Source organism: Taudactylus pleione, unplaced genomic scaffold (genome assembly GCF_031769625.1).
Source record: "Taudactylus pleione unplaced genomic scaffold, aTauple2 ptg000758l, whole genome shotgun sequence".
Classification (NCBI taxonomy): Eukaryota; Metazoa; Chordata; class Amphibia; order Anura; family Myobatrachidae; genus Taudactylus; species Taudactylus pleione.
This window is the reverse complement of record NW_028285160.1, coordinates 2,395,402-2,423,266: the sequence shown is the minus strand read 5'-3', so window position 1 is coordinate 2,423,266 and position 27,865 is coordinate 2,395,402. Positions and strand designations below refer to the sequence as shown.

At 46.0% G+C, this 27,865-nt stretch overlaps 1 protein-coding gene across 2 annotated transcripts in view; it reads left to right on the top strand.

The window, feature by feature from the left end:
* LOC148476984 (ATP-binding cassette sub-family B member 5-like) overlaps positions 1-26,376 on the top strand; it is a 155,794-nt gene extending 129,418 nt beyond the window's left edge. For both annotated transcript variants that reach the window (XM_088457385.1, XM_088457384.1), the window contains 5 exons: positions 14,230-14,386; positions 15,722-15,919; positions 20,244-20,450; positions 24,443-24,589; positions 25,349-26,376. In XM_088457385.1, the coding sequence (XP_088313511.1) occupies positions 14,230-14,386; positions 15,722-15,919; positions 20,244-20,450; positions 24,443-24,589; positions 25,349-25,546 (907 nt within the window). In that variant the 3' untranslated portion in view covers positions 25,547-26,376. The remainder of the gene's footprint in view (positions 1-14,229; positions 14,387-15,721; positions 15,920-20,243; positions 20,451-24,442; positions 24,590-25,348) is intronic.
* The last annotated feature ends 1,489 nt before the right edge of the window (positions 26,377-27,865 follow it).

Below are 27,865 nucleotides of genomic sequence, written 5' to 3'. Positions count from 1 at the left end.
GCATTGGTGGACATAGGTTCAAATTGTGATCTTCTCTGTAGCTTGCGAACTGTACCAGGAATTTCAGATTGTCCCTGTTGCATAGGTTTAGGCAAAGCCTTCGCGCCATTGTAGAATTCATGTAGCTTTAGTTGTCTTGTTAAGCAATATTTTTCTATCTCCCATTGCATCCCATCAAATTTAACAGTGGGCACAAAAGACAGACCACGACTTAGAACTTTCATTTCTAGGTCTGTCAATATATGGGAAGAGATATTAATTATTGACGTTTTCTCTGGAGAGGTGGTCTCCCCATCCTCCTTCGATTGCGACCGCGGCCCCGTCCTCTGCCATTGTCTACCCCTTCTGGTATATCTCCTCGCCCTCTTTGGGTGATACGGTTGTTCCCACCAATTCCTAAAGGGGCCATGTAGCGAGTTTGTCTACCGAGGCTGTTATCTGAGTCACCGGTGTTAAAGTTGTATGTGGATGAGTCAGAGTTATTCTGCTCCCTCCGAGTTCCCCGTCTATCTATACGGCGCTGTTCGTTACGGCCATTACCAATCCAATTGTACACACGATTATGTTCGTAATCTGCCACCACTTTCACCATCTTGAGCTTCTTAAATTGAATAAGATCATATTTATATTTAGCCACTTGGTTATTCAATTTCTCCAACCAGTCAATGCTTGTGTCAGCTTCAAAAGCAGTTTTATGTTCCTTCTCAAAGCTAGATATTTTCTCTTTAATAGCTGCAAACTCTTGCCCCGCTTCCTCAATCACAAGAAGCATAAGGTCGTAGCTGCACTTATTAAGCACAGCTATCCACCTTTTGCAAAAGCTCATATTGTGGCGGCCTATAGTGGGGCAATTCCTAACACGGAAACCCCGGGGAATCCGTTTTTGTTTATAATAGTCACTTAAAGTTACACCATGGTAGTGAAAATCAAGTTCCTTCTGCTTTAATCTAAGCCAATCACGATATAGCTGCTGTAACGATCTAGTAGCGTCATCATCATCAAAGCATTCTTTAAACAAGATTGCTTCTGCGTCAGAGTCAGAGAATCTGAGTGTATTACCTTGTGTTAAAATAGCCATATTAATGGTCTCATAAGTCTCTGCTCCAATTCCATCAGTGCCTTCAGCCATGATGTACAATTGTCAAACCTACACCAGTAGGAATCAAACAAAATGATGAGGAGTCTTGTAGTAAATAAAAAATGTATGGGTGCCTGCTCAATGTAAGTTGCTCCTGAATAGCAGCCTACATCAATACATGTTCCATATCGAGTGGCACTCCCAACACTACACACCAAAAAAGGCCCTGGTGCCCTCCGTCAGAGACCAACTCGAGAAGGTCCCAATATATCATCCACACCGGCGGCACTCAGGTACATAAAGGCGTCTCAACACAGGGGTATATACCGACGTTTCGGAGCCATTTATTGCTCCATCATCAAGGTCACAAATACAATACAAACATCACATATTTATACAAACACCTCACCTAAGTGGACCCACGTGTTCCCACGTCCGGTTCCGGGTCGCATCCGAGTGACGTCCACCAGCCACGTCACTCGGATGCGACCTGGAACCGGACGTGGGAACACGTGGGTCCACTTAGGTGAGGTGTTTGTATAAATATGTGATGTTTGTATTGTATTTGTGACCTTGATGATGGAGCAATAAATGGCTCCGAAACGTCGGTATATACCCCTGTGTTGAGACGCCTTTATGTACCTGAGTGCCGCCGGTGTGGATGATATATTGGGACCTTCTCGAGTTGGTCTCTGACGGAGGGCACCAGGGCCTTTTTTGGTGTGTAGTGTTGGGAGTGCCACTCGATATGGAACATGTATTGATGTAGGCTGCTATTCAGGAGCAACTTACATTGAGCAGGCACCCATACATTTTTTATTTACTACAAGACTCCTCATCATTTTGTTTGATTCCTACTGGTGTAGGTTTGACAATTGTACATCATGGCTGAAGGCACTGATGGAATTGAAGCAGAGACTTATGAGACCATTAATATGGCTATTTTAACACAAGGTAGTACACTCAGATTCTCTGACGCAGAAGCAATCTTGTTTAAAGAATGCTTTGATGATGATGACGCTACTAGATCGTTACAGCAGCTATATCGTGATTGGCTTAGATTAAAGCAGAAGGAACTTGATTTTCACTACCATGGTGTAACTTTAAGTGACTATTATAAACAAAAACGGATTCCCCGGGGTTTCCGTGTTAGGAATTGCCCCACTATAGGCCGCCACAATATGAGCTTTTGCAAAAGGTGGATAGCTGTGCTTAATAAGTGCAGCTACGACCTTATGCTTCTTGTGATTGAGGAAGCGGGGCAAGAGCTTGCAGCTATTAAAGAGAAAATATCTAGCTTTGAGAAGGAACATAAAACTGCTTTTGAAGCTGACACAAGCATTGACTGGTTGGAGAAATTGAATAACCAAGTGGCTAAATATAAATATGATCTTATTCAATTTAAGAAGCTCAAGATGGTGAAAGTGGCGGCAGATTACGAACATAATCGTGTGTACAATTGGATTGGCAATGACCGTAACGAACAGCGCCGTATAGATAGACGGGGAACTCGGAGGGAGCAGAATAACTCTGACTCATCCACATACAACTTTAACACCAGTGACTCAGATAACAGCCTCGGTAGACAAACTCGCTACATGGCCCCTTTAGGAATTGGTGGGAACAACCGTATCACCCAAAGAGGGCGAGGAGATATACCAGAAGGGGTAGACAATGGCAGAGGACGGGGCCGCGGTCGCAATCGAAGGAGGATGGGGAGACCACCTCTCCAGAGAAAACGTCAATAATTAATATCTCTTCCCATATATTGACAGACCTAGAAATGAAAGTTCTAAGTCGTGGTCTGTCTTTTGTGCCCACTGTTAAATTTGATGGGATGCAATGGGAGATAGAAAAATATTGCTTAACAAGACAACTAAAGCTACATGAATTCTACAATGGCGCGAAGGCTTTGCCTAAACCTATGCAACAGGGACAATCTGAAATTCCTGGTACAGTTCGCAAGCTACAGAGAAGATCACAATTTGAACCTATGTCCACCAATGCGGCAATAAAAACATTCTCACGCATGCTTAACCAGGAAGTAACTAAATTATCTTCTAATAATTCTAATGTGGTGACACATAAATATAATAATTTATCTGCTGGTGAATGGCATGCGCTACAAGATTTATCACATTACACGGACATAGTGGTCCGCCCTGCGGATAAGGGCGGGGCCATTGTGATCCAAGATTTGTCATTGTATAAACAAGAGATAGAGAGGCAACTCTCAGATGCACTGGTGTATAGGAAATTAGACAGGGACCCCACAGGTATATTCCTTAAACAGCTACGTGAGAAATTGCTAAGTGCAGTTGATCAAGGGATTATTTCTAATGAGTTGTGTGAAGCTTTGATTCCACAGTGTCCTATCACAGCTTTATTGTATACGTTACCTAAGATACACAAGTGCCTGGACAACCCCCCCGGACGACCGATTATTTCGGCCAGGGGGTCGTTGTTTCAGACACTAGCTGTGTATCTAGACACACTATTGCAGCCGTGCATCAAGGAACACCCCAAGTTCCTGTTGGACACCACTACTTTTTTAAATAGAATTTCTGAGATACCCACCGGTAGTTTGTTATGCAGCATTGACATAAGCAGCTTATACACGATAATTCCTAATGAAGAAGGTTTAAGGGCAGTGAGGAAGTTGATCAATGAGAGTACAGTATATATTGGTCCAGATGTTAACCTTGTGATCGATCTGCTTGAAATGATTCTTACTAGGAATTTTTTTATGTACGATGGTGACTTGTATCTTCAGCTCGTTGGCGTGGCGATGGGGTCAAATGTGGCCCCTTCGTGCGCCAACGCTTACATGTTTCAGGCAGAAGATGAGATCTTTTTTCAGAACGTCTATGTGTCTGGCAGAATTCTGTTTTATGCCAGATACATAGACGATATCTTTCTCATATGGACGGGCACTAGGTTAGAAATACTCAGTTTCATTGAGCAGCATAACTTATCTAACAGTCCCATTAAGTTTACCTTTTCTGTTGATGATAGCAGTGTTCATTTTTTGGATGTTCAGGTAACACTGGTATATAATAGGATTGCTACTCGGCTATACAGTAAACCCACAGACAGGAATACTATTCTACATAGTGGGAGTTTTCACCCTAAACCTCTAAAATATGGTCTGCCCTTTTCGCAATTTCTGCGTGCTCGCAGAATTTGTAGCGATGAGTCGATAGCCATTCAAGAAATAGAACAGATGATGGTAAAATTTAGAGAACGAGGATACTCGGAGGAGATTCTCTGTCAGGCTAAAGACAGAGCACTTACGATTCCTAGGGCTGAGTTACTTAAATCACGGAAAGTGACAGATAAGACTGAACAATGCATACCATGGGTAAACCACTACAATGTTCACAGTAATAGGATCCGTAATGTTACCAAGGAAATGTGGCCTATTGTGGGTACTGACCCTGATTTAAATCTACAGGACACTCGTATCATGTCTTGCTATAGTAGGGGACGCAATATTCGTGACTTGGTGATGAGAACTGATGTTACAGGATTAGGATTGACTAATGTTGATCGTTTTCTTCATCCTAAGATGGGATGTTTTAAGTGTTTAGACTGCCTGACTTGTCGCTCATTGACTACAGGTAGCAGCTTCTGTCACCCCTATAGTGGCCATAAGTATTCGATACGGCATAGAGTAACCTGTACTACTAGGTTTATTATTTATCTTATTACCTGTCCCTGTGGACTCACATATGTGGGAAAGATCGATAGAACACTAAGAGAGCGAATGGCGTTACACCGGTCAGCGATCCGTGCTGCCATTTCTTCTGGCAGTAGTGATCAACCGGTGGCACGCCATTTCGCACAAAGTGGACACAATGTATCGTCGTTACGTTATATGATCATTGATCATGTGCCAAAAGCCCTTCGAGGTGGCAATAGATCACTTAAGCTTCTACAGTGTGAGGCGCGGTGGATCTACAGGTTGGATTCCTTGGCACCACGGGGTCTAAATGAGAATCTTGGGCTCCACTGCTTTCTATAATTGACCTATTGCAACTAGGGTTGCGATATGGAGTAATATCTAGGTTCTTTGTGGTAGGTATTTAAGTGGCACATTAGTTATACAGGCATAGTTTGTTATATATACATATGATAGATTGGGTGAATCTATTGGGTACTTATGTATACTTGAATAGATTTGGTATATGGGGCTGAGAGTGATGGGTCCCTTGATTGTGCTAATGTGCTTATGTGTTAATGTATCTGGGGATTATATACTAAATTGCGAGCAGGAATTTGCTATAACTACCTTCTATGAGTTAGTATTTTCTATATAGATGTTTATTAATAAATGTATGTATTCTTTATGATATGATGTTATATGTATGTATATTTATATGTGTGTGGATATAGTTTCCCTGGTTATCTGGGTATGAGGTCCGTTGAGATGTGTGTAACCAGATTTCCGGCTGATTGTGCTCGCGTGGGTGTGTTATGTTGGAGGTGTGGGAAGACGTGGCCAGGATTAGAGTCTGTCCTAGACGGATATCGGGCATGGGCATTTGGCCTATGCTTGTTGTCTGGGTAACGGTGACTCATCCTGGGAACGCCCCCTCTCTCCAGCGGCTGTCACGTGGGCGGTGGCTGGTGGACGTCACTCGGATGCGACCCGGAACCGGACGTGGGAACACGTGGGTCCACTTAGGTGAGGTGTTTGTATAAATATGAGATGTTTGTATTGTATTTGTGACCTTGATGATGGAGCAATAAATGGCTCCGAAACGTCGGTATATACCCCTGTGTTGAGACGCCTTTATGTACCTGAGTGCCGCCGGTGTGGATGATATATATATATATATAAATATAAAAGAGGTTTGTTTGTTTGTTAGCGAATATCTTCCACAGCTCTCGTGGTAAAGCTGCCAAATCTTACATAGTTACTTAGTATCAAAACATATGCCTGTTCTGGGCCGTCCACTGGATGGATTTGAATGAAAACTTTACAGAGTGGTAACATTGGATCCCAGTAGACATGCTAGGGGATTGAGGTCCTGTTCGGACCTCCCGTTGGTATATGGTGGGCAGAGCTATGACCTGGGGAGCCTGTTCTGGGCCCTTCACTGGATGGATTTGAATAAAAACTTCACAGAGAGGTGGTAATGGGGCTGGGATGCCTAATGGAGTGGTTGGGGTCCCGGTCTGACCTCACGGCGGAGTGCGCCGGGCAGAACTGATGTGACTATTTTTGATTTTGTATATTTCATGTTTTAAATTACCTTTTTTATTGTGTCCGATAAGACATATCACTTTAATAAACATTTATAAGAATACCAGGGTAACTTTGACGATTCTAACTACAGTAGCGCTTTACGCATATGCTACCTTGCCATGCTGGACTTATCTTGCTTATACAGCAAGCTAAGCACGATATGACTTTTTTCATCACATTTGGATGCAAATTCAAACTGAGCATGAACCATATTGTGTCTACCTATTCCACAGGTTCTCAAACTCTGTCCTCAGGACCCCAAACAGTGCATGTTTTCCAGGTCTCCTCACAGAATCACAAGTGATATAATTAGCCCCACCTGTGGATCTTTTAATATGTGTCGATGAGTAATGAACACACCTGTGCACCTGCTGGGTGACCTGGAAAACGTGACCTGCTTGGGGTCCTGAGGAACGAGTTTGAGAACCTCTGACCTATTTTATACCTGTGTTATATACAGTATGTGTCACCACTGCCCGGCATTGCGGTGTACTGTGGCGCCTAAAAGATCAATTACCATTCTTAATTTTATTTAACGGTCTCCAAAAATGTAATCATAGCACTGTTTTGCATAACCTTGTTGTTCATTTAAAATTGAGTTTCTCTGTCTGACTCTCTTGCTCTCTTTAAAAAAAAAAACAAAGATGAGCCTGATACCTGCTGTTACAGCAGATGTTCCGAGGGTTAATCAGTATTGGAGGAAGTTACCTCCAGATTATCTCTCTTGCCTATCAGTAAATAGCACTGTCTCATGTCTCATATCCAAATCACAGGCAAAGCAATTATGAGAATCTGGCATGGCAGTAAATGTGCTCAGGCGGGATGGATCTAATATACACTCACCTGTATCTAAGGAAGCTGTGTTTTCTATATCTCAGCATCTCCTGCTTTCCTTTTTCACGGAGATGGAAGAGGAGTTTGCTATGATCTCTCACTGTGTGCCTGGTTCATAAGAGGACGGATATGCAGTAGTGTTATGCTAATGCCGCAGCCGATGGGCTGTCTACTGAGGCGCCCACCGGCTGCGGCTCCAAACCGCTGTAGTGCACAAAAAGTCAGACATCGGCCACACCATTGGACTTCTCAGCAACCTTATCGTTGCTCAGAATGTCCAATGGAATTTGTCTGCTGGTTTCAGTTGTACTGCATCGTGTGACGCAGTCCCGGGCACCAACCCGCACCCGACATGCCTGCTGATGCCAGCCAGTGAGACTACACATTTGTTATATAGCAGCTATATATATGCTAGTATATTGAACCCGTCATTTGCTGGGTCTCTTCCATTGTGTCTCCTCTTCCTCCTATTTCCCTCTCTTCTCTCTGATCCTCTTCCTCCCATCTCTCTCTCCCCCTCTTCCTATCATCTATCTCTCACTTCCTTTACCCCTAAATATCTCTCCTTCCTCCTCCCATTTCTCTGTCTCTTCCTCTCTCCTCCTGGGCCCTGAACACAGCTGCTATAGCATCACACCCTCTATATTACAAAGTTCAATTACATGTTATACCAGGTTACAATTTTTTTTTTCACTATAGCAGATTCCAGTATCTACACTGTTATTCAGAGTGGTCAGCTGCTCTGTGAGTGCCCACCAGGACCCGCTCTTCACAGTGAGGTTATTGACAACATCAGTAGCCTGCTGGGATTCAGGCAGCCAGAGAGAGCTGTGAGGGGAGGGAGGGTGGGTGGCGCCTCCCTACAGCTCTCTCTGCACTTGTGCTGGATGGACCGAGTAGCAGATTATGTAATAAATACATATTCATCCTCATTTGAAATTCAGATATAAAAAAAAAATCCGTGCCCAATTCAATTACTTTTACTCAAAACGACCAAACTAGGGGCCTGATTTAGAGATTTACGTAAGGCCTATATTTCCGCAGATCGAGTGATTGTTTGCCATTGCGCATGCGACTAAGGCACACTGCACACACACAGCGATTGTATTGCTATTATGCTAGTGCAGAAGATTCACTCGCAAAGTGAATCAGCGTTTGTGGGAGGTAAAGGGGGGGTGGTTAGAAAAATACAGGCGTGTCTGACCTTTTAGATGCTGTTTCATTGGCGTGCATACATTAGCCATTGAGATCTCCTTAGCAGCATGAGAGCTCTCTGGGCCTGATCCATGTTTGTATGCAATGGCGATGTTCACATAACTGTGAGATTATCATCCGACTGTGTTCACACTGAGCACGCGTCAAGGTACTTTACGATATCGCTCACAGTGAAGATGTAATCGCAAAGTGATTGACAGAAACGCACGGTTTGGGGCAGGGCCGGCAACAGAAGTTGGGGCCCGGTACAATGATGTCTCTAAGGGCCATCCCCCCCTCCACATAGAGAGGTGTGCGTGTGTGTGTGCGTTCCCTACCTACTGCAGCCTGGAAGATTCACTAGAACACAGCCACCAGCACCTCCATTCTCAATCCCCACAAAGGCCAGCTGCTGGCACTCTCCGCAGCAGCTCCGAACTTATTAAATAGGACAAACTTCCATCACCCAACACCAGCAGATCTCCGCCGCCGTCGTCACATTCCGGGCCGTGCTCAGAGCTGGCAGCACTATAGCCCTGTTTGGAACCTCGGGGCCCCGCTAAACCTTGGGGCTGGGACAGGAGTACCCTTTGTGCCCCCCTGTCGCCGGGCCTGTTTGGGGGTAACAACGGGGAGTGGTTGGAAAGACGCAGACGTGTCATGGCCATTTTCGGAGCGTTTATCTGCTGTCCGCTGCAATCGTGTACGTAGTGAAACATGGTGCCTCCGTCGCTACTGCCACGACCAGTCTGTGTAGCCATAAGGCTTCCATAGCAGTCGATGTTCCAAGTTCTTGCTTATACTCTGCGTATGCAGTTGTGAAAGAGTTTGCGATGGCTCCGGTGGGCATTTATCTTCCTTTCTGGGCGGCAACTTCTCTTGCTAAGATTATCAGTTCCAAAGTCTAAAAAAATCGCAATTTCTTACAAACATGAATTAGGCCCTCTGCAGTGATGCTTGAAAGTTTGTGAACCCTTCAGAATTTTCTATATGTCTGCTGAAATTTGGCCTAAAACTACCTCAGATTTTCACACAAGTCCTAAAAGTAGATAAAGAGAACCGAATCAAACAAATGAGACAAAAAAATTAGACATGCTAATTTTTTTTTTTTTTGGAGGAAAATGATCCAATATCACATATCTGAGCGTGGCAAAAGTATGTGAACCTTTAGGCTTAGCAGATATTTTGAAAGTGAAATTAGAGTCAGGTACTTTCACTCTGTGGGAGTGACAATCAGGTGTGAGGGGACAACATGTCTTTTTAAAAGAACAGGGATCTATCAAAGTCTGATGTTCACAACACATGTTTGTGGAAGTGTATCATACCACGAACAAAGGTGATTTCCGAGGACCTCAGAAGAGTTGTTGATGCTCATCAGGCTGGAAAAGGTTACAAAAACCATCTCTAAAGAGTTTGGACTCCACCAATCAACAGACAAATTGTGTACAAATGGAGGAAATTCCAGACCATTATTACCCTCCCCAGCAGTGGTCGACTAACAAAGATCACGCCAAGAGCAAGGCGTCGAATAGTTTGCAAGATCACAAAGGAACCCAAGGTAACCTCTAAGCAACTGAAGGCCTTTCTCACATTAGTTAATGGTAATGTTCATGAGTCCACCATCAGGAGGACACAGAACAACAATGGTGTGCATGGCAGGATTGCAAGGAGAAAGCCACTGTTCTCTCAAAAGAACATTGTTGCCTGTCTGCAGTTTACTAAAGATCACCTGAACAAGTCAGGAAACTATTGGAACAATGTTTTGTGGACAGATGAGTCCAAAATAGAGCTTTTTGGTTTAAATGAGAAGTGTTATGTTTGGAGAAAGGAGAACCCTGTAATCCAGAATAAAAACCTCATACCATCTGTGAAACACGGTGGTGGTGGTATCATGGTTTGTGCCTGTTTTGCTGCATCTGTGCCTGTTTTGCTGCATCTGGCCCAAGACAACTTGCCATCATTGATGGGACAATGAATTCTGAAGTATACCAGAATATGCTAAAGGAAAATGTCAGGACATCTGTCCATGAGGAGCTGCATCTCAAGAAAACGTGGGTCATGCAGCAAGACAACGACCCAAAGCACACAAATCATTCGACCAAAGAATGGTTAAAGAAGAATAAATTTAAAGTTTTGGAATGGCCAAGTCAAAGTTCTAACCTTATTCCAATTGAAATGTTGTAGAAGGACCTGAGCCGAGCAGTTCATGGGAAGAAACCCATCAACATAACAGAGTTGAAGTTGTTTTGTACGGAGCAATGGGGTAAAATTCCAACCAGCCAATGTTGAGGACTAATAAACAATTATTGGAAACGTTTTGAAGTAGTTATTGCTGCATAAGGGGGTCATACCATTTACTGAAAGCAAAGGTTCACATACTTTTGCCACTCACAGATACTGTATGTGATATTGGATCACTTTCTTCAATAAAAATATGAGCATGTCTATTTTTTTTTCTCATTAGTTTGATTTGGTTCTCTTTATCTACTTTTAGGAAACTCTGAGGTAGTTTTAGGACAATTTTCTGCAGAAATATAGAAAATTTTGAAGGGTTCACAGACTTTCAAGCACCACTGTATGTGTCAAGAGAGACACAGTGTTTGAGGCAGGTCAGACCTGACTTACAAGCTGAGTGACTTCCCAATGTCCGTTGATATTACTGATATTTACGTTGTTGCACATCATCAGACGGATATTAGAATGCTGCAGTGGGCGACCCTATGCTCAGCTATGCTTTGGAAGGAATTAGCATATTTTAGCAGCTGCGTTCCGTAAGACATTGCAGTTGCGATTGTGAAACACAAATGTAGTTATCTAAGTAGGGATGAAAAGTGGAGGCACGCACCACTCCATGCAATTTGTTTATTGCATTGAGCTTTCTGACCTTTTTTAGCCTTCATGTGCGTGTTCTGTGGCTGCATACTTGCTACTACATATAGACAGAACCTTACATTATAAATGTAAGCAGACACAGCTGGGATTAGTGCTACACTAGAATGACCCTTACTAGACCCATATTTAGATATTTTTGTTTGCATAACAGTTTTGTCACCGACAACCATCATATCTCTGCATGGCTTTAATTATATTGCATTCTGTCGTTATACAGTACATTAAATAAAATGATATCACTCAACCCAAACTGAACCAATGATTAAGTTTTTTATAATATGTACAAAGGAAATATAATCTAGAAAATACACGTTGCCCAATAACTCTATCTGCCAAGGCCTGGACCTATGTGGCCTCTCCACAAATCAGAGGGCCTGATTCAGCAAGGATCGCAGTTGCAAAGACGCACGCAATCGGTTGATTCACTCACATTGCGTATGCATCACAGTGCACGAACGAGCAATTGCGACGGGAAATGCGTTTGCAGAGGCTACGCACAGTGATTGACAGGAAGAGCCGTTTGTGGATGGTGACGGGGAGGTGGTTGGATGAACGCAGGCGTGCCAGTGTGTTGGGACGGCGTTTCAGGGGTGTGCATAAATTGTCCATTGCAATACCATACGCAGCCTGAGGCCTCATAGCGTGCGCTGAAGTTAGCAATTCCTGAGTGAGGTCTGACTTGCCTTAACTGTGTGTATGGTTCCGATGTTACCGATTATTTCGCTATGTTGCCCAAGTATACGGATGTGTGTAAGGGGAAGTGGGTGTCCTTATAGTAAGCTGTGATCACAATGCGATTGCAAACATTTGCATTTCACCACTAATATTAGCAACTGTGGTGCGTGCCTTCTAGCAGAATAGCGATCCTTGCTGAATCAGGCCCACAGTCTAATACTATGAACTGTGGGGGTCATTCAGACCTGCTCACGAGCGCAGGACGCTCGCAAGCGGGTCGATGTTGCCCTACTGCGCATGCGCACGACGGAGGAAGCTCCGTCGTGCGCATGTGCGAGACCCGGATAGCGACGGGCTCTCCATCGCTCCGGGTCTCGCACCAAAGGGGGCGCGCTGTCGATGTTGATTGACAGCACGCCCCCTTTGGTGGGCGTGCCGGGGGCGTGGCTGCCAGATGGAGGCGTTCCCACTGTGACATCAGTGGGAGTGATTTTGGCTCTGATAGAGCCTTAATCACTCCAGGGCTTGCGGCAGCGAGACCCTACCACAGGGTCTCCGTCGCAAGCCCGATGGTCGCGATGGTCTTGACCATCGCAACCATCATCATGGACGCTCGCATAAGCTGTGGGTGGTCACCCACAGCTATGTGAGCGTCCAGGAGGACACTCCATTTTCATGGAGGAGGGCCCTGATTCAGAGCCAGTGCTCTGGTCAGAGCGTTCGGCTCTGAATCAGGCCCTGTGTTTCTGTACACTTGTGGCGGAAACATGGTTGATTTGCACCAAGGGGTGATGCAGAGTCATACACATTTCACTTGCATCTCCATTTTCAACTCAGTAGACGTCACAGGACTGTGGGCCTGGTTCAGCAAAGAACGCACGCTATCAGATAAACGCACCCGTCCGCTGCGAGAATATGCTAATCAATGTCAGAAGGGGTCTGCGTACATGCTGCGTATAGTCTGTGTACGCTTACCCAATCGCACTGGCTAGTTCGCGCACGCGCAGTGCGATACATACGCAGTTCGGAAAAATAGGCCAAGTGCGTGCATTCTCTCATGTGCGTTCCTTGCTGAATGAGGCACAGTGGGTCTGATTCAGAGCCGGACACTCTGACCAGAGCGCTCGCTCTGAATCAGGGCCCTCCTACCTAAACTTGGAGCGGCCTCTTGGACGCTCGCATAGCTGTGGGTTACCATCCACAGCTTATGCGAGCGTCCATGATGACGGTCGCGATGGTCAAGACCATCGCGACCATCGGGCTTGCGACGAGACCCTGCGGTAGGGTCTCGGTGACCGCAAGCCCTGGAGTGATTTTGGCTCTATCAGAGCCAAATCACTCCCACTGACACCACTAGATGTCACTAGTGATGTCAGTGGGGCCGGACCCAGACGGTAGGCGTTCCAATGGGAACGCCTCCGTCTGGCAGCCACGCCCCCGACACACCCACCAAAGGGGGCGTGCTGTCAATCAACATCGACAGCACGCCCCCTTTGGTGCGAGACCTGGAGCGACGGCTTCCCCGTCGTGCGCATGCGCACGACGGAGCTCCCTCCATCGTGCGCATGCGCACTAGGGCACCATCGACCCGCTTGCGAGCGCTCAGCGCTCGCGAGCGGGTCTGAATCAGGCCCAGTGTTCGGTCAGAAAGTGTGTATTGCATAAATTAAGTCCAAGTTTGATTGTGTTATTTTTTCCCCGAAATTATCACACCTCCATGTTTGCACAGTTGAGCTATTATTTGCTAGTGCGCTTGCATGAAAATACCTGGAAACCCCTACAGCACATACGGACCACTGAGTGGGTGCAGAGATCTCAGTTGCGTAGGCGATTGCTTCCATTTCAGCTGGCAGCGGAAAGCCTTGGACCTTCCTGGGAGGTGACTTGGAGACAGCTTAAAGTGATCACAAAAAAAGACCGCCCCATGGGCGTGTCATGGGCGGAGCCGCAGCCACTAAGGTCATGTTTAGAGAAAGTTCAGAAGGAGACACTGCTGCAGCCATTGGGCGTCATAAGTGTCGATGGTGATTGCAATGGTGCACCGATGGTGAAGTAGGAGTCCATCGGTGGATTTGCACTGGCCACGGATTTTAAAATTGGGCATCTGGCACTTGCAAGTACAAAAATGGAAGGCTGAAATTAGCATTTGCATATTATCGCAGCCACTCATGAATTAGCATCCACTTCTGAATCAGGCCCCTAGTCTTTCATTCAGAAAAATGTCCATATCATGACTCTAATCATGTTCCACTCTTCTATACTGTATTAGAGCACACTAACACCTAACCCTCTGATTTCTCACCAGTGTGTTTGTCATTCTGACATATGGCGCTGTCTCAGTAGGACAGACATTGTCCTTTGCTCCTGACTACGCTAAAGCCAAATCTGCCGCCTCCCATCTATTTGCCTTGTTTGACAAAGAACCGTCTATTGACAGCTACAGTTCACTAGGACAGAAACCGGTAAGTAATTCAGTTTCTGTAGCATTGTGACTGCTCGTTTCTGTCTGTATCTGGTGTAAGTTTATATCCTTTCATTTTAAGGGCTTTAGGCTACAGCTACACTACAGATTTATTTATTACAGTATTGTGTGACATTAAGATGATTTGTAATGCATGGGTACTTAAGCAAGCCCAAACAGCATCTGAAAGGTACATCAGTTGCTGGTTACATAAGGATCTACTGTATTGCTTCTAGATCAGGGAACTTTTTATTACCTTTTACCCCAAAATATATTTAGATACACCGACGTTACCCCCTTGATTTGAAAGGAAGGAAATCATATAGTAGTGCCCCTATATAATGCCCCCATAGTTATGCCCCTGTAGTTATACCCCTGTAGTAGTGCCCCCATATAATGCCCCTGTAGTAGTGCCCCATATAATGCCCCTGTAGTAGTGCCCTCATATAATGCCCCTGTAGTGCCGCTTGTACAAAAAAAAACAAAAAAAACCACTTACCTTAATCCCCGCTCCTGTCCGCCCGGCTGCTCCTCGGAACTGTGGGAGAGACGTCATGATGTCTCTCCCATAGTGCGCATGGAGAGACCTGGAAGGTGGAGTACAGAAGAGGACTCCAGCCTCCGGCTAACGCGGAGCTGCAGGGAAGGAGACGGGTGCCCTACGACACAGCCGGGCATGCATATGAATCATTCTATATTATAGAATGATTCATATGCATGTCCGGCTGTCCGTCCATTACCCCCAGGAATTTCATTTTTACCACATGTGGGGTAATTTACCCCTGTTCCCTGACCACTGTTCTAGATCATATGATTTATGCCCTATTATTCATCTAACACCAGTGGTGGATTTTGAGTAGGGGTCCGAGTAAAATCCGCCATCCCCAGGGAGACCACAGTATGTGCTCTGGCAGTGGCTTCACATTGGAAGTGCTTCCTGATACTCGCACGTCGGACTGGCCGCACCATTTCTCCATCTGAGACTGCCAGTCGGGATTGAAATTAGCTGAAAGCACTTTCAATGTGAAGCCACTCCTCTGCTATTCCGCCATCCTTACCCGGCATCTAAGGGCCGCAGTTGATACAGTTCCTATGAGCTGGGTTGTTTTAATATGTGCGAATTGTGGATGCAGACACTTGCAGGCCCCACCATGCGAAAGGTAGGAGCCAGCACTGCTTAACACACAATAACCCTCTCCCAGAAACATTGGGAATTTACATAAGTGTTAATGCTGCAAAGACACTTGTGAAAAGTAGATGACATCTACTTAATGTTATTTCCAAGAAATATGCATTAAATACTGTATTTATTTATTGTTTTATCTATGTACTATAGGCTCACTGCCAAGGAAACTTGGAACTGCGCCAAGTTTCCTTCAATTATCCATCTCGCCCGGATGTGCCGGTGCTACAGGAGTTATCTATCAGGATATCCAGCGGGCAGACTGTGGCGTTTGTGGGCAGCAGTGGCTGTGGGAAAAGCACCTCTGTCCAGCTGCTGCAGAGATTCTATGACCCGCACCAGGGAGCAGTGGTAAGATCTGCCTGAGGACTGTCCTTACTACACCTAATAAATGTAACCTGTATGGTGACCAGTGTACATGCTTATAATACTGTATGTCATTCAGGATTTACATATTATACATAACGGAGTTTGGGCCTGATTCAGAGATGGACGCTAATGCTGCCAGAATTTGTACGCAGTGGCTGTGGGAAAATATGAAAATATTGCAGCCGCTGGCATTTGAATTGAGACGCCCACCGGCTGATTCCCAAATCCAAACAACTGCTACAAAGACGCAGCATCGGTCGCAGATCAGTCGATAAATAACCTTCTGAGTAACCATATGGTTACTCAGAATGCGCGCGGGAACTGATACGCTGGAGCCATTATTACTGTGTATGGGATCGCAGTCGCAGTCTCATACACCTCCCGAAAACAATAGCGAAATACCTGCGTTTGAGTTGCCAACACCCCCTGTTGCCACCCACAAAGGGTCCCTGCCAGTCAATCACATTGCGAATAAATCCTCATTGCGAGCGACATCGGTAATGAAGCATGACACATCTGCGACTCAGACGCATTCGCAGACCACTGATAATCACTCGACGCCATAAATATCGACCAAAATGTCAGGATTCGACCTGGGATCGGCCGTTGCTCACCGCGGCGCCGGCTTTCCCTGATCAGCAGTGTGGTCAGATGCCAGGTGCGGCGGTGGGAAGCACACCGAGTATTCTACCAAAGGCCCTTTGAGGACTTCCATGCGATTCGCAGTCATAGTTGCAGCCATGTTGTCTTTTTCAGCTGACCGGACTTTCCTCCAATGGAAGCCTTACTGTCACTCAGCTGACTCTTTCCTCCAATGACCAGCTACCTTAGGGTATAAATCAGGACTCCGGGAACAGGAAGTCGCCTGAACAACTTCTCTACTTCCACTTGCTGCTTGTACCGGATCGCAGTTCCAGGCTCCATGCTGTGTATATCTCCAGTGCACTCTCATGGCTGATGTTCTCCAGTGTGCTTTCATTAGTCTCAGCTGATATTCTTTAGTGATAATTAACATCAGTCCCTACCGATATTCTCCAGTTATATTCAACATCGGTCCCTACCGATATTCTCCAGTGACATACAACATCGGTCCCTACCGATATTCCCCAGTGACATTCAACATCGGTCCCTACCAATACCCCCCAGTTATACTCAACATTGGTCCCTACCGATATTCTTCAGTGATATTCAACATCAGTTCCGACCAATATTCTCCAGTGAAACTCAAATTTGGTCCTTACCGATATTCTCCAGTGAAACCCAACATCACTTGCTTCCGATATTCTCCAGTGACATTCTACATTGGTTCCTATCAACTAGCTCCAGTGATACCACATCAGTCTCTTCCGTTTGCTACCAGTAACACCTTTCAACGGTCCATGTCTTCAATCCAGCCACTCAGTTGCCATCCATCTTCCTCTGTCCTTTGCTATTTTCCGGGTACCTGACCAGGGAGCTGCGACCTGCTCGTTGGGCGCCGCGTAGACCATATCCCATTGGGGGGGTCACTGGTGAAGACCACCAGCGAGTTAGACCCCGTACCTCTGGTCAGGTCTCACCAACACTGGGACCTAGCCGATGAAGAAGTCTTACATTCTTCCTCCTCATCTGCTGCTGCCTCCTCACCCAGTTAGCCCAACTCCCCAATCTCAAGGGCCAGGCCGTGAAACAAAATGTATGTATGTCCCTGGCCAGTTGTTTCTTCTTACACACTGAAGGTCTTTAAAAAATTCAAAACATTACATCTGCACAGCAGTGATCACATTTAGTATCCCTATGTATGGCACTGCAGGCCCCTTGTGTCGCCTATAAGTAGTATGTTATAATAATTAGAGATGTGCGGTTCGGTTCTCCAGAAATCCGAATCCACCAGAATTTCATGAATCCGGGTAAATACGAGTCGCGGTTCTAATCTCCTGAAGAGGTCCGGGTAAATCTGGGTTGCAGTTCTGATGTATTTGCGGTTCAGAATTCAGATTTTGAATCTGAATTTCGGGTTTTGGATTGCTGAAATTACATGATTTTAGCTGTTTTAAAACTTTTTATCTATTTTTTTATTTAAAAAATCCAGATCCAAAGCCAAAACACTTTAGGGGGGTTTTGCAATTCCAGATCCAAAACCTTGATGGAGATACAGATCCAAAACCAAAACATGGGGGTCGGTGCACATCCCTAATAATAATAATCTTTATGCGCCTGCTTTTGCGTAACTGCGCCAGTTTGATTGGGTCAGTACACAGCGCTATGCAGCAACATAGCAGTGGCCGTCTAGTTATATCATTTTTTCCTTATGTTGGGAGATGCCTGGGTGGTCACAGTCCTCTCTGGGGAATGTAACATAACTGTATTAATCATTCTCAAACGAGAGCTAATTCCGAGTCTGATGTAGCCCCGTTCGTGTCTATTGGCGGCCACCTGTCCGCAGATTTACGCAAATATTGATACAAAGCCCTTCCCCGGTGTACATCCGTGCGGCCAAAATTGTGCGATCACTTTTCTTTACATATCTCAGGGATGGGCTCCTATTGGAACCCCTGTCCCAGGATGTGACTTTTAATACATCCGGGCGGTACAGAATCTCTTATTGCTGCGAATAGCGGTGATAAGAAATTCTAATTATCAGGTCTTAGACCAAATCATTAATAACTGGGTCCCTTAGTATCTGAAGTTCTTGCTACATTTATTTTCTGGTCATTATAATTCCTAACGGATTTGAAAGTGTAAAAGGACCCCTATAGCATGTTTGCTGCAAGGAAAATATTTTTGGTAAAAGTAACTTATTTGCCCTCATATACCACAAAATATGCCCACCTTGTCGGCTATGTGCCCAATTCAGAGCCATTGTGTGATTGAAAGTAACTGCGGATTCCCACCTGTCTAAAGCTGGCTACACACGTAAAGATTTTCTGTCCGACCATCCAACTAGTTGATTGGTTGGAATGAAAATCTGGTAAGGTATGAAAGCAAATGACAATCCGCAATTTGCTCCCAAACGCCAGAAAATGGACAAAAACTGTTGTTTGAACAAATTGTTTAGATAAAAGATTTAACAAACTTGTCTGACGACCATTTTCATCTGTTTTCTGGCATTTAGGAGGAAATTGCTGATCATCAGTTACTCCCATACATTACCAGATTTTCATTCCAATCAATCAACTAGTTGGATGGTTGGACAGAAAATCTTTAAGTGTGTACCCAGCTTTAGAGTCTGGCTGATCTATGTGGCTGCACTCCACCTATACATACGCCGTCATCACCAGCAGCAGGGATTTGCACTAGCCCTATTCTAAGTTCAAGAGATCCATCTGAAATTGCCAGATCTTTGTGTATGCTTATCTCTGAACAGACCACAATTCCATCTACAATTCATCAAGGCACCCATAGCAAACTTACACTGAGGGCAAATGACCCGTTGTGTGCTAATCTAAATAGCCCGGAAGATCTGCAGAGATTAGTAAGTACTGGATGCCTCCATCAGCCTTGTGAGCATGCGCAGCATGAAAAATCGCAAATGTGGCCGCTTTGATTGCATCTCTGTTTCAGGCCCATCATGTCTAAAATTGTGTATTTATGGTGTAAATATGGGCGCCGAGGGGGGGGGGGGAGCGGGTACAGTTTACCCGGGCCCGAGCTTGCTACCCGGGCCCAAGCTTGCTAGAGGGGCCCAGTGGGGCCCGGCGTCACCCCCCCCCCCTCCCTCCCTCACAGCAGCTCAGTACACAGCTTGTGCTGGGCTGCAGTGCGAGACTCCTCGCGGGTGCTGCAGCAGCCGGAGCAATCTCCTATGGCTGTGGGGGGGAACGATCACACTGATCGCGCCCCCCCCCCTGCTTAGCGCCGGGCTGGGGGCTTACAGTGTAAAAGTGATTTATTCTTTTTTTTTTTTTGTCAAGGGGGGCATGGCCACGCCTCTCGCGATTAGGCCACGTCCTTCCTTTACCTGAGCCCTGCCGGGCTTTCTACAGCCCTGGGTGTAAAGTACAGTATACGTACAATATACAATATACAGGCAGAGCAGCACTGATGGATCTTATAGAGTGACATTGTGAACAAGATGCTGTCGCTTTACACTATGATTGTGCTGCTCCCCTATAATTATGCAGCAGTTCTGTAATTTAGATTTGCAGTGGGTGGAGTTAGTACACCGGATCTGATTTTTGCCATTTGTTATTGTATTCAATAGATATGTAGTTAAGTGCATGTAACGTGAGGAATAATGATTGGTTGGTTGTTATAATTTACTTTTGAAAAAAATCTTTGTAATATGAATATAACTTTTTTTTTTTACCTTTTTTTTTGTTTGTAGTTATTTGATAACATTGATATAAAGTACTTAAACGTACAGTGGCTCCGATCTCGGATAGGAATCGTCTCGCAGGAGCCGGTGCTGTTTGACTGCAGCATCGCTGAGAATATCGCCTATGGAGACAACTCCCGGGAGGTGTCAATAGAGGAAATACAGCAGGCAGCAATATCAGCCAATATTCATGCCTTCATAGAAAGCCTGCCAGAGGTAATGTTCTCTACATACCAAAGAAATAGTTTCAGTGGATAATGAATATTATACAGTATTTAATCATTGTCTATGATAACTTTAACTACTTAACTGACGTGGTCAGTTTTGATGCGAAAGCAGCCACCTATACTTCAGCTGACCGCACCATCCGGCTGTATTTTTGAAGAGAAAATTTGTTCTACACATGTGCAGAATGGATCTTTCTGACTACCTGGACTTTCCTGCAGACCAGGCAATTTCTGACTGGTTTTGCTGGTAAAAATCGTCAGTTTAAGTGGTTAATAAAGGAAAAGTTTCAGAAGTCAGATATAGGAAAGTGAACATTTAAAGTGAACTTTTTACTTTATTCAAAAAACTTTTCACTGCCTTCTAATTAGAGATGTGCGATTCGGTTCTCCAGAAATCCGAATCTACCCGAATTTCGTGAACCGTTACCCGGATAAATCTAAGTCGCGGTTCTAATCTCCTGAGGAGATCCGGGTAAATCCAGGTCACGGTTCTGATCTTTTTGGCGGTTCAGAATTCTGATTTTAAATCCGAATTTCGGGTTTTGGAACCAAAACACTTGAGGGTGGTTTGTAAAACCAAACCCTGATCCAAAACCTTGAAGGAGATACAGATCCAAAACCAAAACATGGGGGTCGGCGCACATCCCTATTTCTAATTAAAAAAAAATTCTTATTAATAAAAAAAAAAGTAATCTAAAAATAATAGTCATGCCATTATAATAAGATACACCTCCAGTCATCCCATGAAGCACCATTTTGGAATGTATAAAAGAAAAAAAGGGAAAAGGATGCTGTAAACTATAGGGATAGTTTATCTCTCTTCACATAAAGGCTGTCAGTGCTGAATATCCAACTACTACTCAGATGAGAATGGGGAGCTGGAGCTTCAATTTGTCATTACAAAATAATATCCATCACTCCAGCAGCTATTATACATCCGACTGGAGAGTGATGAAACCAGCCAGCCACTCCCCCAACCCTGGCCAGCCACTCCCCCAACCCTGGCCAGCCACTCCCCCAACCCTAGCCAGCCACTCCCCCAACCCTGGCCAGCCACTCCCCCAAGCCTGGCCAGCCACTCCCCCACCCTGGCCAGTATCGGATTAAGGTCCACATGGGCCTGGAGCTGAAATTTATGAAGGGCCTATTGTGTGCTGCCGCATGGGGTGTGACCAGCACCCTGGGGGTGTGATTAGTGATGTTGGGTGTGTGATCAATGTTGCCTGTGCCGTGGGGTGTGACTAGCGCCTACCTTCAAAAACCTCAATCTAGTTGGCATGGAGGGGTCAGTGCAGAGAGGTAGTGGGTGAGTATAGATGGATCATGGAGGTGGGAGGTAGTGGTCAGTATGGAGGGGTCAGGGAGGTGGTGCAGAGAGGATGTGGGGAGTATTGGGGGATCAGGGAGGTGGTGCAGAGAGGATGTGGGGAGTATTGGGGGATCAGGGAGGTAGTGCAGAGAGGATGTGGGGGTCAGGAAGGTGGTGCAGAGAGGATGTGGGGAGTATGGAGGGGTCAGGAAGGTGGTGCAGAGAGGATGTGGGGAGTATGGGGGGATCAGGGAGGTGGTGCAGAGAGGATGTGGGGAGTATTGGGGGATCAGGGAGGTGGTGCAGAGAGGATGTGGGGAGTATTGGGGATCAGGGAGGTGGTGCAGAGAGGATGTGGGGAGTATTGGGGATCAGGGAGGTGGTGCAGAGAGGATGTGGGGAGTATGGAGGGATCAGGGAGGTGGTGCAGAGAGGATGTGGGGAGTATTGGGGATCAGGGAGGTGGTGCAGAGAGGATGTGGGGAGTATTGGGGGATCAGGGAGGTGGTGCAGGGACTCTGCACACAGACCTGGGGGCAGGAAATGACATGTCTGTACCTTTAGCTGCATGTAAGTAACATATATGATAGGTGATGAGTACACCTCAGCCAGACAGACACTGGTCACAGCCAATCAGTAGCTGTCTAAGTGTGCAGTGTGGAGCTGGTCACGCAGCAAAGTGTATGAGGAACATTTTGGGCTGGAGCTAATTCCATATGAATGGGGCTGAAACTGCAGAAAGATGGCTCCATGTACCTAGTGCTGCAGATGGTGACAGCATCCCTCCTGGTGACAGGCTGAGAGGAGGGGGTCTGTGTAAAAATGGGGGTGTTCCTTTTAGTGTCTGATTATGCTCTTCCTCCCCCCTCCTCTGTGCATTGGGAGCAGCTCCTGGGACTATACTCAGTAGTATAGATCACATACATTACTGCTTGCAGAGGCAGAGTAGCCATCATACTGACAGCCAAGAAGCAGCAGGGAGGAGCTCTATAGTGTGTGCTCACTGCATCAGTCACTGGATAGTGGTGGTAAGAATCTCCCTTCCTCAGTCTCCCCTGTCCCGTGCAGCAGTAGATTAGCTCTGTGCAGCCCAGTAACCCCTGCATTGCTGGCACTGGCCCCAGTACATATATACTACCAGCTGCCCAGTTGCTACTACTGACCTCTCTTGCCTCAGGCTTGTGTTTCATTTAGTTTCAGTTACTCCTTCTGGCTCCACCCTCCCTGCTCCTTCTACTTGCTCTGTACATTCTCCATGATGGCTGGTGCATGTCAGTCAGTCAGTGAGAGCGGGCAGCACAGTAAGACCGACTCCACCTCCCACTTGATGTCCACGGCAATGGCACAGAACAGTGACGGTACCTTCTATGTACTGGCAGTGGTCATGCACAGCAGGGGGCGGAGCTCTGAAGGATTTACTCATACTCAGCCCTCCCCTCTTCCTGGGAAGCCTGGCCCTGGCATGATGTTATTGCGTGGTGGAGGTGGAGAGAAACTGTGTGCGCGGCGCAAGGGGGTTGTGAAGCAACGGGATTGAAATACCGGCGGTTCAAATCCCGACCCTGGAAGCTCAACTCTTCATAATTCCGACGACGGCTGGTAAGTAGGCAAACTCTCCCCTCCCCCCCCCCCTTACCCTCTATTGGTGGTGCCTAACCCTAAAACTCCCGGGGTGGTGCCTAATTCTAAGTCACCCTGGGGGTGCCTAAACCTAACCCCCCCCTTCCCACATCCTAAACCTAACCCTCCTGGGGAGTGCCTGATCCTAGCCTCCCCCAGTGGTGCCAAACCCTAACCCCCCTGCCACCCCCTTAACCCTCCCAGGGGGTGCCTAACCCCAAGTCCCTCTAGGAGGTGCCTAAACCTACCCCCCCCCCTGCGGCTAACACTTACCTGGCTCTGATGTCTTACGAGCGGGATGCCAGCTTTTGGGATCTCGACGCTGGTATCCTGATCGTAAGGTGGCTTGCGGCGTCAGCATTTTGCCGGACGGTGGAATATTAACAGCTGGCATCTCGTCCACCGGGGATATACACTACATTCCGTTGTGATGTCCGTGACACACTTATAATACGCCCACTGAGTAGACCATGTTTGCATGCAATTTTAGCCACCTCCCAGGAACGCATATCACTTTTCCACAATATTTCTAATAATCTGTTTCTTGAGTTCTGTCAGCCATTCTGATTAAGCTTAGGAATACTCAGTTGGGTGATAACTGCGGCCAATGGCCACGATAGTGATACAATGACGCATCTTTAGACGCAGCACTTGGATCTGTGACACTGGCAGGAGGCGTCTGTTGTCCTCAGGCGCCTCCTGCTGCATTAGCATATGTTAGTATTGGATGCAGCAGGGATGCTCACACTGTGATATTCTGAATCAGGCCCATTGTGGTGTAGTTGGATCACTGTGGCAGCTGCCATCCACCATTCAGAAGGATGGGTGAACCTACAGACTGGTGTAGGGTCAAAGCTGTCCTCTAATCAGAGGGATGGGCAGACCAGGCTGACCCTCAGAATGATGGCATTGTGCTACATACAGCAGGATAAAGACAGCATTTGTCAGCAATTGTTAGAAATAAAGATTTATTTATACCACAATGTTTTCATTTGTGTCTTTAGTGTATTAAGTAACAGGCGACTATTTTTAACAGAAATGTTTTCTTTTAGAAATATAACACACCAGTGGGTGGGAAAGGAACTCAGCTGTCCGGAGGCCAGAAGCAGAGGATTGCCATTGCCCGGGCTCTTATCCGTGCTCCAAAACTATTACTGCTGGATGAAGCCACCTCAGCACTAGACGATGAAAGTGAAAAGGTGAGAAAGACAAAGGCAGAGTCCCATCACCTATTTGCTTGGTGTCTGAAAAAAATATATACTGTTTTATCTGCATTCCACCATAGCAAGCATGTTATAGAGCTTCTCCAATTACACATGTATACATGGGTAGATCCTGCTGCTGTAACCACGGCCATTTACAGCATCATTTGTAAGAATAAATCGGCGCACCATCGACACGACAGCCTATGACTGGCAAAGTGTCTCCTTCCGAAAATCCTCTAACCATGGCCTCTGTGGTTGGGGATCTGTGTTTCAGAACACGCCGCTCTCAACGACTTGCCTGTGTCACTCCCATAACACGCCCATGAGATGGACTTTTTTTGCGTTCACTTCAAGCCGCCTCTCATTTACCACCAGGAATGCCAATGGCTTTCCGCCACCAGCTCAAATGGGAGTGAGCGATCCCATACACAGTCTCTGCTTATACTCAGTGGTACCCATGCACTGTATGGGGTTTCCAGGACTTTTTGTACACACGTAGTAGCAAATAATCGCTCAACTGCGCAAATATCTGCATTGCGTCCACCTCTGAATCAGACCCACTGACTTATAAAACTACAAAAGTGGATTTGTCCTCCCCCACTCCCGGGCTAGCTTTACGGACTATGTATAGAGTGATATTGCTGTTTTGTGGATCTCCGCACTTAAGTCACTAAATTTTTGTTGATTCTACAAGTGAAATAATTTCGCTAAGCCAATCATTTTTCACTGCAATGTCATTTCTATGTTATACAGGTTGTACAACAAGCATTAGATCAAGCCAGGAAAGGAAGGACTTGCATTATGATCGCACACAGGCTGTCCACTGTTCAAAATGCGGATCTTATTGTCGTCATGAAGGACGGGATGATAATAGAACATGGAACTCATCAACAGCTTCTAGCAAACCGAGGGGCGTATTTCCATCTAGTAAATGCACAGACTATAACTTAAAATGAAAGTAATACAAAATAGCACTACAAATAAATACACTGACAGCAATTGATAGTTTGGTGCTATACCAGGACTAATGCCATCAAGCGCAGTCATGAATGCTCATGCACCTTTTCAGCTTCGTGTACCTCCAATTTGGAAATACTAGGAGTAGAGAAGATCTAACACCACCATTGTGGCGCAACTGCAGCCGATGCAGAGATAGACATACTAATCACAAACGCTGTACTTATTGTTTAGCACGTTACATAAATCCTTGTATAAGTATTAGAAACTTAGGAGGCAATGTTGCAATATTGTAGATACTGTAGTACTAGGAGGTTTTGTTTTCCAATTTTTTTTATACATATATTTTTGTAGCTAAGTTATGTTAGGTTTTCTTTATTAAATTTAAAGACTTTTTTGTTTTAAAATATGCACACACACACACGCAAAGATATTTATGTCTATTTATAGTATAAGTTGATTCAAAATACAACTGCGACCCAATAAGACTGCCACTAAACTAAAATGATCTAGTACCGCTCTATGGGGGTGATTCAGCTTCGGATGGAATTGCAAAGCTGCACGCAGGCATATACTGTAGTGTGTAGTGCACGCAGACATATACTGTAGTGTGTAGTGCAGGCAGGCATATACTGTAGTGTGTAGTGCACGCAGGCATATACTGTAGTGTGTAGTGCACACAGGCATATACTGTAGTGTGTAGTGCACGCAGGCATATACTGTAGTGTGTAGAGCACGCAGGCATATACTGTAGTGTGTAGTGCATGCAGGCATATACTGTAGTGTGTAGTGCACGCAGACATATACTGTGGTGTGTAGTGCACGCAGGCATATACTGTGGTGTGTAGTGCACGCAGGCATATACTGTAGTGTGTAGTGCACGCAGGCATATACTGTAGTGTGTAGTGCACGCAGACATATACTGTAGTGTGTAGTGCACGCAGGCATATACTGTAGTGTGTAGGGCATGCAGACATACTGTAGTGTGTAGTGCACGCAGGCATATACTGTAGTGTGTAGCGCACACAGGCATATACTGTAGTGTGTAGTGCACGCAGGCATATACTGTAGTGTGTAGTGCACACAGGCATATACTGTAGTGTGTAGTGCATGCAGGCAGCTTTGCGATTCCGTCCTTGCTAATATGCAAATGCAGCAGGAGGTGTATGACACCTCTGCTGCATTTGCGATCCCAGCACTGCAGGCTGGGATCACCGGTCATGATGGTGGCCAGCTGAGAAGGCTGAGGTTTACTCAGGCTGGCCGGCTTGTGAGGCCAGGAAACTGCGTTCATGGACCCAGTCCCTGGCCTTGCCAGTCACGGAAAACGGGGCGAAACGGCCCTGTTTCCGGGAACGCCGGTTGTCCCCACACCACAACTTAAATGCCTCTGCCTGTCCATCACGCAGGACCCATTTTGCACATTCGCAGAATGGGTCTTGGGAACGCGCAGATTCCCGATAATCGAAAACCGTGTTCAGCATTGCACATACGTGCAATGTGAATCAGGCCGGATATACCAAAAACAGAAAACCAAAAATAGAAAATGTATGTACATGACCATACTTGTTACATATTACCTGTAGCTGCTTCTACACACTGGGCCTCATTCAGAGGCGGTCGGAGGATGCAAGTGGTCACTCAGAAACTGGGCGGCCACTTGCATGCTGACCGGCCGCCTCTGTTGCGGTCGTTAGTCTGTGGGTTAACACCCACAGCTCTAACGACCGCTCCGGTGATGGTCGCGATGGTCAGAGACCATCGGGGCTTACGACGAGACCCTAGGGTAGGGTCTCACTTGTCGTAAGCCCCGGAGAGCCTCCGTTTGGACTGCCACCCCCCCGGCCCACCTTCCAAATGGGGCGAGCTGTCAATCAACATCGACAGCTCGCCCCCTTTGGATCGAGACCTGCTATGACTGGCGCTGTCGGTCGTAGCGGGTCTCACGCATGTGCACGACTGCGCCGGCGCCGTCGTGCGCATGCTCTGTGGGCGGCCATCGACCTGGTCCGAGCGCATCGGCGCTAACGACCGGGTCTGAATGACCCCCACTGTCTTTGGAAATTGATAACACTGGGTGTACATTGTATAATTTTGAATATTATTGCACTATTGCGAAATTGTATTTTTATTATTGTTGTTTATAAAACAGAACTTTGTGAAGATTTGGGAAGTCTATCTACACCGTGCTGAATGTAAATGACCACTGTTTCTATTTTTGATGTTCTGTATTAGTTGAAAAAGCAATCATTTAACTAATAAAGTGGGAAATTCTATGGAGAAATCCAGCCAAATGTCCCGTAACATCAATGA